We start from the raw sequence: 14,757 nt of genomic DNA, 5'->3' as shown, positions 1-14,757 counted from the left end.
GTCAGGCCTTGACAGGGTAAAGGCCGGAGTGTGTACTGGGAGTGGGAACACATACTGCAGGCCAACAAGTCCTGTCTATCTAACAAAACAACCCCCGTCAGATCTCCTCCCAGGATTGCCTTGAAAAGTAATAAAGCAAAATAACAAAATAATTACTTGCGACTAGTACTGAAAGTTTTGATTTGTATTTTCTTAAAGCCTGACAGCAGGCTGCAAGAAATATACTATAGTAATGTCAGTCTCAAACGTCATTAACAAAATTATAACTTGATATGTTGGTCTTAACAACCACTTTCTCGGAAAGAATTGAAAATTGAAAAAATTATTCTAAATAAACTTTTATTACACATTATTACACATGACGTTTATTAAGTTTAATAAGTTTATTAGTTTATTACACATTATTACACATGAAGTTAAAAATATGTACGCCAAAGCATTATGACCACTCACAGAAGTCAATAACGTTGATCTCATATCTCATAACAACGGCGTATGTCAAGGTCTGGGATATATTCGACGGTAAGCGAACAGTTGGCTCTCATAGTCTACATTTTGAATACAGGAGAAATGGGCAGGCATAAAGACCTGAGAAACTTTGACATGGGCCAGATGACTGGGTCAGAGCATCTCTGAAATGGAAAGGCTTGTGGGGTGCTCCCGGTCAGCAGTGGTGAGTACCTACTAACAGTGCTCCGAGGAGGGACAAACAATGAACCGGTTGATGGTGTTGGACGCCCAAGACTCGTGCGTCCAACGTGAGGGCAGTGAAGGCAATCCATTCTTGTCCAAACCAACAGAAGAAAATGTTCATGATGGTTATGGGAGCAATGTGTCACGACACACCGTTCTGCGTATAGTGCTGTGTAGCCACAGACCGGTCAGAGTGATAACCCCTGTCCACCGTCAACAATGGGCATGCGAGCATCGAAACTGGACCTTGGAGCAATGGAAGAAGGGTGCCTGGTCCAATGAGTCCAGTTTTACATCATGTGGATGGCCGGGTACGTCTTCAACGTTTACCTGGGTATATGACACCAGGTTGCACTGTGGGAAGAAGACAATCCAGTGGAGGAAGTGTAATGCTCTGGGCAACGCTCTGCTGGGAAACCCTGGGTCAGGGCATTCATGTGGACGTCAATTTGAAATACATGGGCAATTACTGCTTTCGGTTTACTTGTCTGTATCTCTCTGCTCATCTCTCTGCCCATCTCTCTGCCCCTCCCCTTTGTCTCTCTGTTCTCAGTAAGTCTCACAAACTTCATCCCACGGCTTGGCTTCCTGAACCTTGACCTGCCTGTGACCATTGAAACATTTTGCAAGTATCCTTTACACAAGCAACGTGCATGCATGCATGTGTATGTGTATGTGTATGTGTACGTGCATGTAGAGTATGTGTATGCAAAAACCTAAAATGTGATTACAAGTTATTTGTCATATTATTTACGTAAATTAAAGTGATAGTTTAGCATTTTCATTCGTGCCCCTCAAGAAAAAAAAAAAAAGAAGCAAATTTTGTGATTTTTTTGTTTCATCAGATGTCACTCCTCCAAAATGTCATTCAGCAACATTTTCTTTTTCAAATTCTATTTCGTAATAATGTCATATTATAACACAGTGACACTATCTTTGTCACACTCCTTAAAAAGTAATACCTATTGATATGAAATATTTAGCATTTTACTGTTATGTCTCCAATATGGTAGTCATTTTCCAATGCAATTCTTATAAAAAGTAAAAAATGAGAGAATGTCTTTCTTATAACTTTGTTATAGTTAAGTTTCATAATGAGTGTTGTGGTAAAGCAATTACATTTTTTTTTTTTTTTTAACAAATGATGACTATGTTACAGTATGACAGATTTTGTGTTTTTGAAATCGCATGTTCTGATACAGACCCGTTACAAAAACCAGTTAGAAGAGAGACATGGGAGCTGCACAATCTTTCATTTTAGATAATATTCTAGCCTTTTCTGATCGCACAGGTTGCAATTCGAATGTGCTAATTCAGTGCCTTTGCATACTGATTATTTACATTCTGATGTAGTTTCAGGACATATGAAAGTTGCCATTTGTTCTGAGCTACCGACTAAAGGTGTAACGATTTACTTGGAGGAAATGTGTTTTCTCTTCCCGAAGTGAAGCCAGAATGAAATGCCAGCACTGATAGGCTTGTTGAAAAGTTTCCCTCTGTTTTCCCCACATGTGTGGTGACTCGTGCTCAAGCTTGCAAATTTAAAGATCTCTCTCAGGCCTTCTTCAGTGATTATCCTGTGTCTGAAAACTGTCAAGTTTGATACTGTTGCTAATGATGATACTGCTACCTCTGATTTTGAGGTAGTTCCTGAGATTAAAATGAGTCATGGCAATTGTGATCTTCGCATGCCATTTGAAAGGGCACAGCTTGAGTGCAGATTAATCTTTGTACTCATGTTTTTCTGTTGCCATAAATACATCTGAGTTGCCTGATGAATTGGTGGCATATTTTGTTGATGTGCGTATACGCGTGTGGACTTCCCCCAACTCTGAACATGAGTGGAGTTTTGTGGTTCAAGTGGTTGTTCCCAAACCATATAGACAGTAGGTAAGTGCAGCTCATCATCAATCTGAGTTGCCTGTGACTGGGGGGATGGAATTCTCTGCCTCATGTTTGCTGTACATACCACAGTGTAGTCCTGTGGTTTTAGTCCCAAGTTAGTGTTTGGACATGCTGTCAGTGGCCTACTGAAAATACTTCAAGAGAATTGGTTGGCCACTGATCACTCTCCGTCTCCTACCAAGAGTGTGCGTGATTATGTCACTTCGTTCCATGAACACTTGTATGTTGTCTGTGATCTCGTCAAATCATCATTGGCTTCTGTTCAAGATAATATGACTTCTTAGTATGATCAGAAATGTGTACAGTGCTCTTTTAATGCAGATGGTAAGGTCATGGATGCCAAGTTCTAGATTGATCAGTCAAGTTAGCAATGTATACTATAGTTACATTCTAGAGTAACTATACCATGGACAACATTTACCACAAAATTGCAATGATTAGCTGCTGAGTTCAAATGGCACTGAATCCCGAAGTGAGACAACTAAAAGTTGTTTTGCTACCTCAACCCGTTTTATCATGTCAGGCTGATTTGTTTTGTTCCTGAAGAGTTTGCCTCTACTTCTTGTATCTACTTTGTTCTTACTGCATTTACACATTGGATGTCCTTTTGTACTTTTTTGTCTTTGTATTCAGTTGTCTGCTTTTCATTCAACATGCCTCCTGACCCATCAGGGTTGGACATTGTAATTCACGTCTAGGAAGCACACAACCCACCTGTTATCTGTAGAAACTCCCTATCTGTATTTCAGCTTGTAACGTGTGTCTCAATTTGACCCCTGTGCCTGCATATTTTGTTGTCCTTGACAAGGGTGTTTTCAGGTACCTGGTATCCCTGTCGGGAGCCCTGGCTGTGGTGAATGCAGTACCATGCTTTGCCCTGGATGGGCAGTGGATACTCTCGTCTTTCCTTGAGGCCACGCTGAGCTCAATGGTGACAGAAAAGAACAACCTTGAATTGCTGGGCTTTTTCATCCTGCTGGGCGGCAGCACACTGCTGGCTGCTAACGTGGCCCTGGGACTGTGGATGATCACTGCACGGTAACGGGGCAGGCACAGCCAGGCCTTTTTAGACTTTGGGAGGAGCCGGGGAACACACCAAGCAACATCTCTTCTCAGTAGCTTCAGAGCACAGCAGGAGCTCTGTATCCCAGCATCCTCTGTCACCCATTGTGAAGAGGTGGGGGCTGCGTTCATGGTCCCATTTGGCTTTGCAACTGATTGTATGGCCTGCTTCCATGTTGTTTTTGGTCTGTTGCAGAGCTCCCAACAGGCTCTGGTGAGTAACCAATGGAGGGGCCTAAAACTATAACTCTCAGCAGTCACAGAGGGTCCTATGACAACATCTCCCAAAAGGCCCAGTAAGCACTCCAGCAGGGGCCACTGATCTGGTGTTCGCCTGCACAGTGTTTCCTCTCAGAACCCCCAGTCTGAATTGGGGAGGACCAAAGCAATAATGAGACTGACTTTGAGATGTTTTATTTTACTTGTTTTGTAGTGTGGATTGTTCATCAGACAGACACAAGCACACAATTTTTCCACTCATACACAACAAAAGCACAAGGTGAATGCTCTTGTCCACACCAGTTGCACATACAGTATGCCCTTTCACTTGCTGGATTTTTTCTTTTACATTTGCATTGTGAAGAGAATTTTATGTGACTAGATTCTTTTTTTTCCCCCCACACATAGACCAATGTCCCTTAAGTAGTAATCAGTCTTCTTTTCCTGTGTTTTAGATTTCACTGTTCACTGTTTCTGAAAGTGCATTTTTCTCTTGCACAAAGCAATCTTTCCCTGGTGTTGCAAGGGACTCTCCTGAACTAGATTTTTCCCCTCTAACCTTGTTCTTAAACATCTGCTATAATGTGGATCGAGTTAAAAACTTTCATGAAATTAGATGTATTGTCTCCAAGGGTGTCATTTTTACTTTCACAGCATTGGGGGGAACACAGCTAGGCAGAATGCCGCAGTTTTTACAAGCAGCACTGCAGTGATCTTTCAGAGGTAAATGAGGCAATAAATTAATTTTATAAGAAACAGGAGATATGCCTATTATTTTTTTCCCATCTCCTGTTCGCTAGCTGGACAGCTAAGCAGCAAGTATTGTTACAGCCGAAATGTACTAGCTGGCTAAATTAATAATCATTTCACAATTAAATCCACCTGTTATCGGCTTGCTTTTCACTGTTCCCAATCTCAAACACTCAAAAACTTCAGCTTTTAAAAAAAGTGAATCTGGATTATTATAAGTAATTTTTAATGTAAATGTTTTGTTCGTATGTAAAGCACAATTGTTCATACCCACAGCGGTAGATCCTGCAAAAAAATCCCTTTCGAAATTTGCAGTCTATTCACTTGAATGGCATCATTGCGCAATGCGAAATATCAATGACTTCAAATTCAGATCCACTTTGGTGTTTCACAGAAATGTTTTGCTGTTTGGCCTCTGCCTCAGTCGTTAGTAACCATATACTGTAGATGTTCACATTTCACTGCCAAAGTTAACTAAGTTAGCTGCATCATCTACATTATCATATTATGAAAAAGAACACATTGGACAACCAAATACACAAGTTTCCCAACAGTCTGCATATCAGAAAATAAGAAAATAGGCTACTGCTTTCAAAGACAGTTAATTTAATTAATAGTGTCTGGATTACATTCTCTGCACATATTTGTCATGTTTGGATGCTGCTGTTGTCTTTTTTTTTTTTTTAAGTGAGTACCAATGAAGCTGCTTTGTTTGTTGACTGTATATAATATAAAACCAGACTCTAACCTTCTGGTTGGTAACAGCTTTGATACTGCTACAAATTTTCTTGCACCATATTAACATTTCGTAATATAATGTAAAAGGGACTGAACATTGCAGGGGATAGGTAAAGCTTTCTCAGGGATGATGCAGTATCATGTCATAAGGGGGCAACAAAGCTTCAGTTCCCTACTCATAGCAGTCAGAAACTCTTTTACTAAGTCTCACTGACAGATCTATCATGTAATGGTAAGTAATTTATTTCATGTTTAAGTATTGGTAAATGATAAATGGTCTGCATTTATATCGCACTTTTATCCAAAGTGTTGCATTCACACATGCACACTCACACACCAACAGCGATTGTCTGCCATGCAAGGGACACTGAGTCTGATTAGGATTTGGTAATCTTCAAACCTCCGACTGGTGGGATTGAACCGCCTGAGCCAATGTCGCCCCATAAATATTAACTTATTTACTCTATTATTTTGGTTTCAGATCTATAGACAAAAAATAGAAAAAGGGAACCTAAGAAACCTATTTAAAGAAATTTATATGACCGTTTTAACTGCAATCGAACACTTCCTATAATTTGATATTAGTCTTTCACATTGCTATGAAGGTATTGTCGCCCACTGTTCTTTGCAGAACTCCTTTCATTCTGGCAAATTTTGTTTGGTATGGAGTTAATCAAAGGAAGAGATGAGAAAAAAAGTTGTTGAAATAAATCGATCTGCAAAGGGTTACAGAGCTATTTCTTAGTAAATCATGTAACATTTGCCAGATTTAGCCATAGGAGCAAATTTTTCTGTAGTCCCTACACCCCTGACAAAGATGACAGCCATGGGTTTTTCCTATAATTTGCCTTGGTGGCCTGCTAACCCAATAGCTGGTCAAGCCTTCAGTAAGGTTACTGAAGGTAACAACTTATGGCTGGAGTATTAGTTGGTGCAGTGGGTAGAACTGCTTCCTGGCAGCAAGAAGGTCCTGGGTTTGAGCCCCACCTGGGCCTTTGTGGCGTTTGCATGTTCTTGTGTCTATTTCCTCTGTGTACTCCGGTTTCCTCCCACAGTCCAATGACATGCAAGTTTTGGTTAATTGGAGAGTCTAAATCGCCTCTCGATGTGCTCCTGCCTTTGCCCTTGAACGAACGCCAAACAATATATGATCCCAATAAACTTCTTTCTGCTCATAGGAGCTAACTAGCTAGGTAATCACTACTATTTATAGTAACTATAAATATACTATCCTGTATAATTCATTCATTTTTTCCCAAATACGACTGCAGTTTCACTTCTACAGGATGAGGGTGCTTGCTTTTGTTGCCGCATGGGTTGGCCACTTACCACAGCCGGGAGTTTGCCTAGGCTACTACCCCGATCTACTGAAGGGGAATGGTGAACACGGATATACAGTGCTAGAGACATTTTAAGCTCTAATAGAGACAGAGACAGACTATGTAAAGCTGCAAAAAAAACTAAAAGGGTCACATTTCAAAAGAAGGTTCATGAATTGGCATTAACTTTAGCTGTATTTTTTTATGCTTTCTTCTCATATGACCCAGCTATCATTAGCTAGCTAGGTAGCTACTATTTGCCATAACTACTGTACTGTAGTATCCACTGGAGAAGAGCAAAGAAAGAAATCCTGCATAGTATGCCTTTAAATAGTGCTTGTGGACCACAGGCAGCAAAACATCAAAGACCCACGGCTATTTGACAGTAGGTATGAGGTGCTTCTCCTTGTATGCTTTCCTCTTTTCCCACCAAACATCAATGGTGTGTATGACCAAAAAGTCAAATTTGGTCTCCTTTCACCATATCACTCTCTTCCAGTCATAATTGTAATGCTGTTTGGCAAACTGCAGATGCTTGGTTTTGTTTATTGTGCTCAGTAAAGTCTTTGTGCCACCCTTCCAAAATAATTTGTTGGCATGGAGGTGCCATTTTATGGATATTTTTTAGACTTGGTGACTCCAAGATGCAACCAATAGCTGGAATTCTGAAACTGAGTTCTCAATGGCCTCCCTAGACATTTTCCTCACCATCCATGGGGACAGTGCAATGTTTTATTTGCCCATTACCAGACCAGTCAATTAGTTAGATGAGCTGATCCCTATTAGGACACCCAAAAAAGTGTTTAGAGGTGGAATCGATCGGAATTAGTAATTACTTCCTTCTTCCTTATTCTGTTTCCTCCTGTTTGTCTTTTAGGCATGTGATTGTGAGCTTCAACTGTGTATTTTACTGTATGTTTTTAATGTTGCGTTTATGTTGTTTGCAACACTGTATTGCTGCTATCTTGGCCAGGGCTCCCTTGAAAAGGAGATCTTGTAATCTCAATGGCACTCGCCTGGTTAAATAAAGGTTAAATAAAATTTAAAAAATCTAGTCTTGGTTCTAGGCTTTTAATTGCCTTTGGAGTCTGTTATTAGCATTTGTGACCAAGCACATGTTTGAGGGGCACATTCACAAATTTAGCTTTTTTGAAACTAAAGTACAGATTCAGAGCTACAAAATGAGGTGTCACTTACCAAGATGCTTAGCAAATACTTTGGCCATAACGTTAAATAAATCATTATACAAATGTTCTGCAAAATGCGGTTCTGAAACGTTAAAACGTTAAAACGATAGTTTATACATTTTTACGTTAACCTTTTTAAGTTTTGATTTGTTGCATCATTTAGTGTTTTAACACTGAGCTAGCTAACTTTAGCTGTCTTAATAACGTCAGCTTTTAACAATATTGCAATGCAATTTACTATAGCTAACTGAGCTAGCTAGCTAATGTTAATTCAACACAGCTGACTCTAGGTAGCCTAGCTATTTAACCAATATTCATATTCGTGATCTTAATTACAAATGTCTTCCTGTGTGCTGTAAAGAACTTGCTAGCTAGCTGGTAGGATCACTAAAACAGCTAGTGTGCATATAACTTGTCTTATTTGTTCCCTGCTGTAAAATCCAGATATGATTAAATGGTTGGCATTTATATAGCGCCTTTATGTGCCTTTAGCGCTGTACAATTAATGCTTCTCATTCACCCATTCATACACACACTCACACACCAACGGCGATTGGCTGCCATGTAAGGCGCCGACCAGCTCGTCGGGAGCATTTAGGGGTTAGGTGTCTTGCTCAGGGACACTTCGACACAGCCCGGGCGGGGGATCGAACCGGCAACCCTCCGACTGCCAGACGACTGCTCTTACTGCCTGAGCCATGTCGCCATTACAAACTTGTACTCTAGTCAACATGTCAGTGAGCCTTTTTCAATGATAGAAAGGGATTTACAACGGTCTTGTAACAATCTCTTAACGCACAAATCTTACCTATTGTATGTTCTGCTCAAAATAGAGAAGCTAGCCAGATGGCTAAGTCCCGTTTTGATTATTTTTTACATGGATTAAATTGAAGGTTTTAAATCAGAGTTAAATTGATTTCTTATTTGCAACTTCTTATTCGTAAATTCCCGGTCCACCATAATTTTTTTTGTACTTGCAACTGACTGCCTATTTGCAATTTCACAGAAAAGTTTTTAAAGGGCAAAATCGCATTTGGCCACAAATGTATGACAATTTAGCCAACATAGCCATTTTCTGTTTTGTGGTGGTGATGGCTAGCCAGTAAAGGACAAGATTATAGGTAGTTGTCTATTTACAAACAACCATTTCAGGATGTCTAGCAAAATATAAAATAGCCATAAACTCTAATATCTTGATGTAACATTTCTGTACTTCACAAAATCATTCAAAGTTATATCAGATGCTATTTCACAATTTTTAAATGCAAGTTGCTTTATTGGCATGAAATAGTTGTGGTCAATAAAAAAAACATTTAAACTCTCTCCTTGCAGCAAACCGCAGGCAGCGTATGAAGTTAGAACGGTGATTACACTTGACCTGGACTACCTGCCAATCATTGAAGGATTGTATGAATGTAATCCTTCATTCCTAGCATCCAATCAGAATCAAGTATTCAACCAGACCATGGTATCAATTTGTTTGGTTACCATACCAAAAAAAAAGAGATTAAAAACGAATTAATAGCCTTTATTACTAATGGGAGGATTAATTGTATTATAAGATTATAATACAAAAAAAAATTAAGGGATCTGGTTTCCCCACAATATAAACAAGTAATTATATGACCTTACTTGATGAACTCATAATTATGCCAGCTCCCCTGAATACCTTCATTTGTGATCAAATACTTAACTGGCAATGATCGAGCCAGACCGTGAACCACTTTTTCATGTTCCTCCCGAATTTACGTTTAAACATCATTTATTTAAAATGCTAGGGCCATATGCGCTCCCCAGGTAGACTACTTTCTTGTAGCCCTATATTGTAAGTGAGCAGCTAGTGATCAGGTGTTATAAGGGCTTAATCTCTGTCAAACTAGCATGGTTGAGGATCACAGTAGTCAGTGCTTGGCTTGACAAGCTGATTGGTGCCCTACCAGAATTTCTACGCCAAAAACGCCTCTGATTGTAACCAGGCTGGCCTGCATAGGTTGATGCTGTTACTGAGGTCTGACACTAAGTGGCAGCCTTTCCCATAAAACAATGAGCCAATCCTGGATCTGTCAGTCAGAATTCTGCAGCTGATGGGGAAGTAATTCACAACTTCAGAAATATTTGGCAAAAAGAGGATGTCTGGTCAATCTCATCTGATTTGGATCACATACGTGTAAAGAAAAACAAAAAAAACAACTCGATGTTGAAAATGATGTTTATTTACGGGAATGTGAGCATCAATACGTATTCTGGATTTAGCAGTCAGACTGAACCCAGAACCTCTGCTGTGATAACTTTTTATCCCATTCCAAGCCTTGATCAAGAACATTATAGGAGGACGCAGACAAATTTGTGACATCTATCATTCAGGCTGTCTTCACTAGCCATCCTGCTGTGACTGAATTAGCATGCCAGTTGACTCAAGTAGCTCCTGATCTATCCCTCCCAGCCATTATTCTACCATTGTACCAAGTAACTGATGATAATAAATATAATAAAGATCCAGGGAATGTGTGGCCAGACATATTGGCATCAGAGACCGATTACTTGCATACATTTCACTGCCATTTTGTTGGATTTAAGAAGAGAGAATATGTAATTTTAAAAAAAGTTGCACTTCATATGTGACTTCCTTCATTATTTTGAGTCACTGACACAGGAATGTGTTTTGGGGTCAAAAACAAAAGCATATATGTAAAGAGGAAAGTTAAAGCTTTATGGCGATACCAACATTATCTTTCTACTCCAAATATTCTATGAGATACGCTTGTCCAAATGTGAACTGTCATCAAACCTTGTTTTTGAGAAAAAGGGCACTAAAGATAACAATCAATATTCAGCCATTTTTCAAATGAATTGAAAGAGACATTTATTAAGTCAAAATGAACAGAATTCTTGATCACATGCCCAAATATAAGCCCTTGTCCAGACACGAATAAAAACTTGCGCAATACAATTCACAAAATATTAACAAATATGATGTACATATATAATATGATATATTTAAAAAGAAATGAAGAATAAATAAAATAATTAAATATCCACGTGCACATACACAAACATACAAGCATGCACACATGCAGACGTTTGTATTGGCAATATCTAATCAAACAGAACAAAGATTGGAATATAATGAACAAACTATTATATATTATATAATATCATTGAATATAATTTAATCATATAATTACAAATGAGCTATTAATTAACACAATGCAGCAATGTGGCATGCTGGCAAATCAACTACGTACTAATTGACCTGATCACTGACACTTTAAGGATGAGCTATAGCTGTTTTTTTGGGGGTTTTTTTAAAACAAACCAGGTCTTTTGTGTCCGCTGTGCAGAACTCTCTGATGTGTTTATATAGCACTGATGCATGGCATTAAGGCCAGGTGGTTTCTGTGCAGTGGGCAATGCTTCTGGTTTAAGGAGCATCCTTCCATCAGTGTGAAGGAGCAGAAAAGTCTCCTCCTCCATGTTGGCATACTCCTTGGCAAAGACCACTCCAGGGGCTGTACTGGTGAACCGGAAGTGGTGATACTTCTTCACACATAGCGGAGGCTTGAAGCTGGAAGTGAGGAAGCTGTGCCAGTTGAGCATTTGCACAAACACTTGCCCAGCCTCATCACCGACCAACTGAGGGATGTTGACCTTGCTCTCCAATTTGCTGGAGCTCACAGCCTGGCAGATGTTTTGTAGGCTGGGCACTAGTGTGCGACAGAACCTTTTCTTGAATAGCCCAAAGCACTAGTCTGGGGCAATGAAACAATTCAGGGACACACTGTCATGAAGTACCACAGCATGAATTTGTTTTTGTTTTGTCCAGAGCAGTCACAGTGCAGCTGGACAGAGAAGAAATGGTGCAGATATGACTGCATTAGAGCCCTTGGTGATGCAGTGACCCTCATCAATTAAATAGTTCACCTGCTGAGGCACACCCTCACAACACACTCCAAACACACCACACTTGCAGGGAACCAAAAAATACACTGGCCCTGGCTGGAGAGGGTCACTGGGGTAATGGACCTGTAAAAATAAAAAAAACAAAATGGCATATTTGGTTTTTATTCATATTTATTCATGTATTTAATTATGCATCTCTTTCAATAGCTTTTGCCACATGCACACACATACAGAATTATGGATTAATGCATTATTCTATTACTGTTGTATTATTTATTTTGTGTTAAATTTTGCACTTTTGCACTCTTGCATCAGAAGAGGTGGGACTAAAAACTATTCACTTCACATGTACATTGAAACATTATAGTTAGATAGACATACGTGCTGCGCATAGTCGAAACTGTAGTGCATGGTGAGATCTTGGCTACAGGGTTGATTTGGCCCAAGCTTGATACCCAGCATGCCAACTGTGGTTCTGCTGCTGGTAACCATATCCTGGTACTCCTGACGCTCAGTGCCGACAATGCTGAGGTGTTGCAGTAGATGGCATTGTTATTTTTCTGACAGACCCAGAACAGGTCTGTCATTGGTTTCCCAATTACAATGTTGTACGATACGTACCATAATCATGCATCTGACCCTTCTATCACCGCCACACTGACGTCAAGGTCTCTGTTGTGGGAAGCACTTGGATGTCAGACCTTTTGAAACCCAGGATGCGCCTAGAGAGTGGCATGGCATGGACATCGGTGAAGTTTGAGATGAACTGCTTCACTCGCTGAATGTCCTGAACAGTCAGCAGCCTCTTACTCAAAACACGCCCACCACACCTTTTCAATCTTGGTGCCAATCCATGTTGCTTGTAAAATGTAATCATGTTGGTGAGCTTGTTTTGAGATATTCTGAAATAAATAATAATTTTGTCAATTAGATGAACTACATATGTCATACCATTTACAGTTTTTAAAAGTGCTTCTCACGCATGCAGAAACTTGAAAGTCTCTCGGAAGATTTGCTGACCATCAAGAAAGTAAGCAGTCCTCTGGTGTATACGCTCCTTCTGCTGACTTCTCTTGGAGCACACTGTATCCTTGGACAGGGTCATATAGGAGCTTAGCTTCCCAAGGAGAACCAGATGTTTTTCATCTACAGAATGTCATCGCAAAGATTTTAGGCTGGCTAATCATGTTGAATCATTTTGAATTAGTTCATTTTAATAGGCTACTGCCCCCATCAGAAACATAGCCTAGACACAACCTCAAACAACCTATACCCTACTTATAACCTAAGACCTAAGTTATCCATTTTCCATAGGCTATTTATTTTGCTATAAAAAGGATTTTCCCCACATTCTCTGTATTTCTCTGTCTCTCTCTCTCTCTCACACACACACACACACACACACACACACACATAAGACAACGTTAGCCCACCACGCACAAAAGCATTATTAGCTAGATAGCCACGATAGCTAACGTTAGACTGCTTAACCTGCTCCGGTGATTTTCTGCTGCCCTATCTCAACAACACATTCATAGTATACAAACAGAAAAAATTTGCGTACCATTTGTCATAGCTTTCATCTGGTCTCTTCTCACCATCTCCTCCGCCGTGAAAAGCTTATAGCAAGGACTGCCGCTCCAGAGTTTGCAGGTCACTTGTACCCCCGGGCTATCTCAATCTCTTTAACACTATCCTCATTGCTATATTGATAACTATAATTTGAGACATTGAATTCTGTCATCGGGTGTGCCATGCGTGGGATACCTTCCTCCTTGCCCTCTTCGAACTCAATTTCGCCATTGTCATTGCTACCCTCAGACAGATGGTCCGAGTCAGACTCTGAGGTCGAGCCGGTGTCACTCCCATCTCTTGCATCGTCAGCTAACGGTAAAATATTCTGAAATAAGCTCGGTCCTGTGGTCATCCGATGTAGTTTCTCTTACGGGAATTGAATTTAAAAGGCGAGCAATTCTTCATTGCATTGAATTCATTTTGTCTAGGCTATCTCGCTAGCTAATGTTGTCACAAGACAGTTTGATATCCAATTAGACATTATGTTTCATGACAACACTGTTTTTGGGAAGGGGAAGGGTGAAGACATTGTTACTTCTGTGGGTTACGCTGTGGCTACTTTCAGTCTTTATGCTAGTGAATGTTAGTTAAGTTCCTCTCAGAATAAGTTTACCGACCTGTTTAAGAGCTTCAAAACTATAATTATAGTTTGAATTTACATTAATCAGGAACACAGAAAAACTTAAAACAGCCCAAAATCGAGTTTTTCATCTAAAAACTTGTTTCTACACAAATGGGCTATTGTGACTTCTGACTCATTTTGATCAAGTTTCCATGCTGTTCCATGGTCCTCCAGCAATTGGTTTACCTATGGCCTGCCATTTATTTGTTGGTGGCTAGCATTTTAGTGGTGACCATGCCCTTCTGTCATACCAAATGGCATTGCTTCTCTTAATCAGAATTGTTTGGTGCGCAACATGGTGGTGCAGTGGATTGCGGTGTTGCCACACAGTAGGTTTGAATCCCTGCCAGAACCGTTCTGTGTTTTTTGTTTCATCCAGGTACTCTGGTATCCTTCCACCATCTAAAGACATGCTTAGGCATTTAGACTCTAAAAGAGAGTCTAAATTGCCCATAAAATAGGTGTGAACATGTGATAAATTGGTGACCTGTCCAGGGCTCAATACATGTTGGCATAGACTCTGACCCCCTCTGATCCTGACTAGGTTTACAAAGGGAGGGAATTTTACAGGTAATGTTTGGTAATTATTGGTAATTTTGGGAATTTTCAATCTCATGACACCACACAAATTCCATCCATCTGAACCCACTTATCCTGAACAGGGTCGCAGGGGGGCTGGAGCCTATCCCAGCATACATTGGGTGAAAGGCAGGAATACACCCTGGACAGGTCGCCAGTCCATCGCAGGGCACACACACCATTCACTCACACACACACTCATACCTAC

The 14,757-nt window shown here is 40.1% G+C and overlaps 1 protein-coding gene across 1 annotated transcript in view; it reads left to right on the top strand.

Moving 5' to 3' along the window:
• The window catches only part of mbtps2 (membrane-bound transcription factor peptidase, site 2), a 47,316-nt gene extending 39,576 nt beyond the window's left edge, over positions 1 to 7,740 (top strand). The window contains exons 10-11 of the mRNA XM_061240418.1: positions 1,247 to 1,322; positions 3,418 to 7,740. Of these exons, the coding sequence (XP_061096402.1) occupies positions 1,247 to 1,322; positions 3,418 to 3,640 (299 nt within the window). The 3' untranslated portion in view covers positions 3,641 to 7,740. The remainder of the gene's footprint in view (positions 1 to 1,246; positions 1,323 to 3,417) is intronic.
• The last annotated feature ends 7,017 nt before the right edge of the window (positions 7,741 to 14,757 follow it).

Source organism: Conger conger, chromosome 4 (assembly GCF_963514075.1).
Source record: "Conger conger chromosome 4, fConCon1.1, whole genome shotgun sequence".
Lineage (NCBI taxonomy): Eukaryota > Metazoa > Chordata > Actinopteri > Anguilliformes > Congridae > Conger > Conger conger.
Note: the sequence above shows the minus strand (reverse complement) of the source record. Positions and strands in the feature narration are given on the sequence as shown.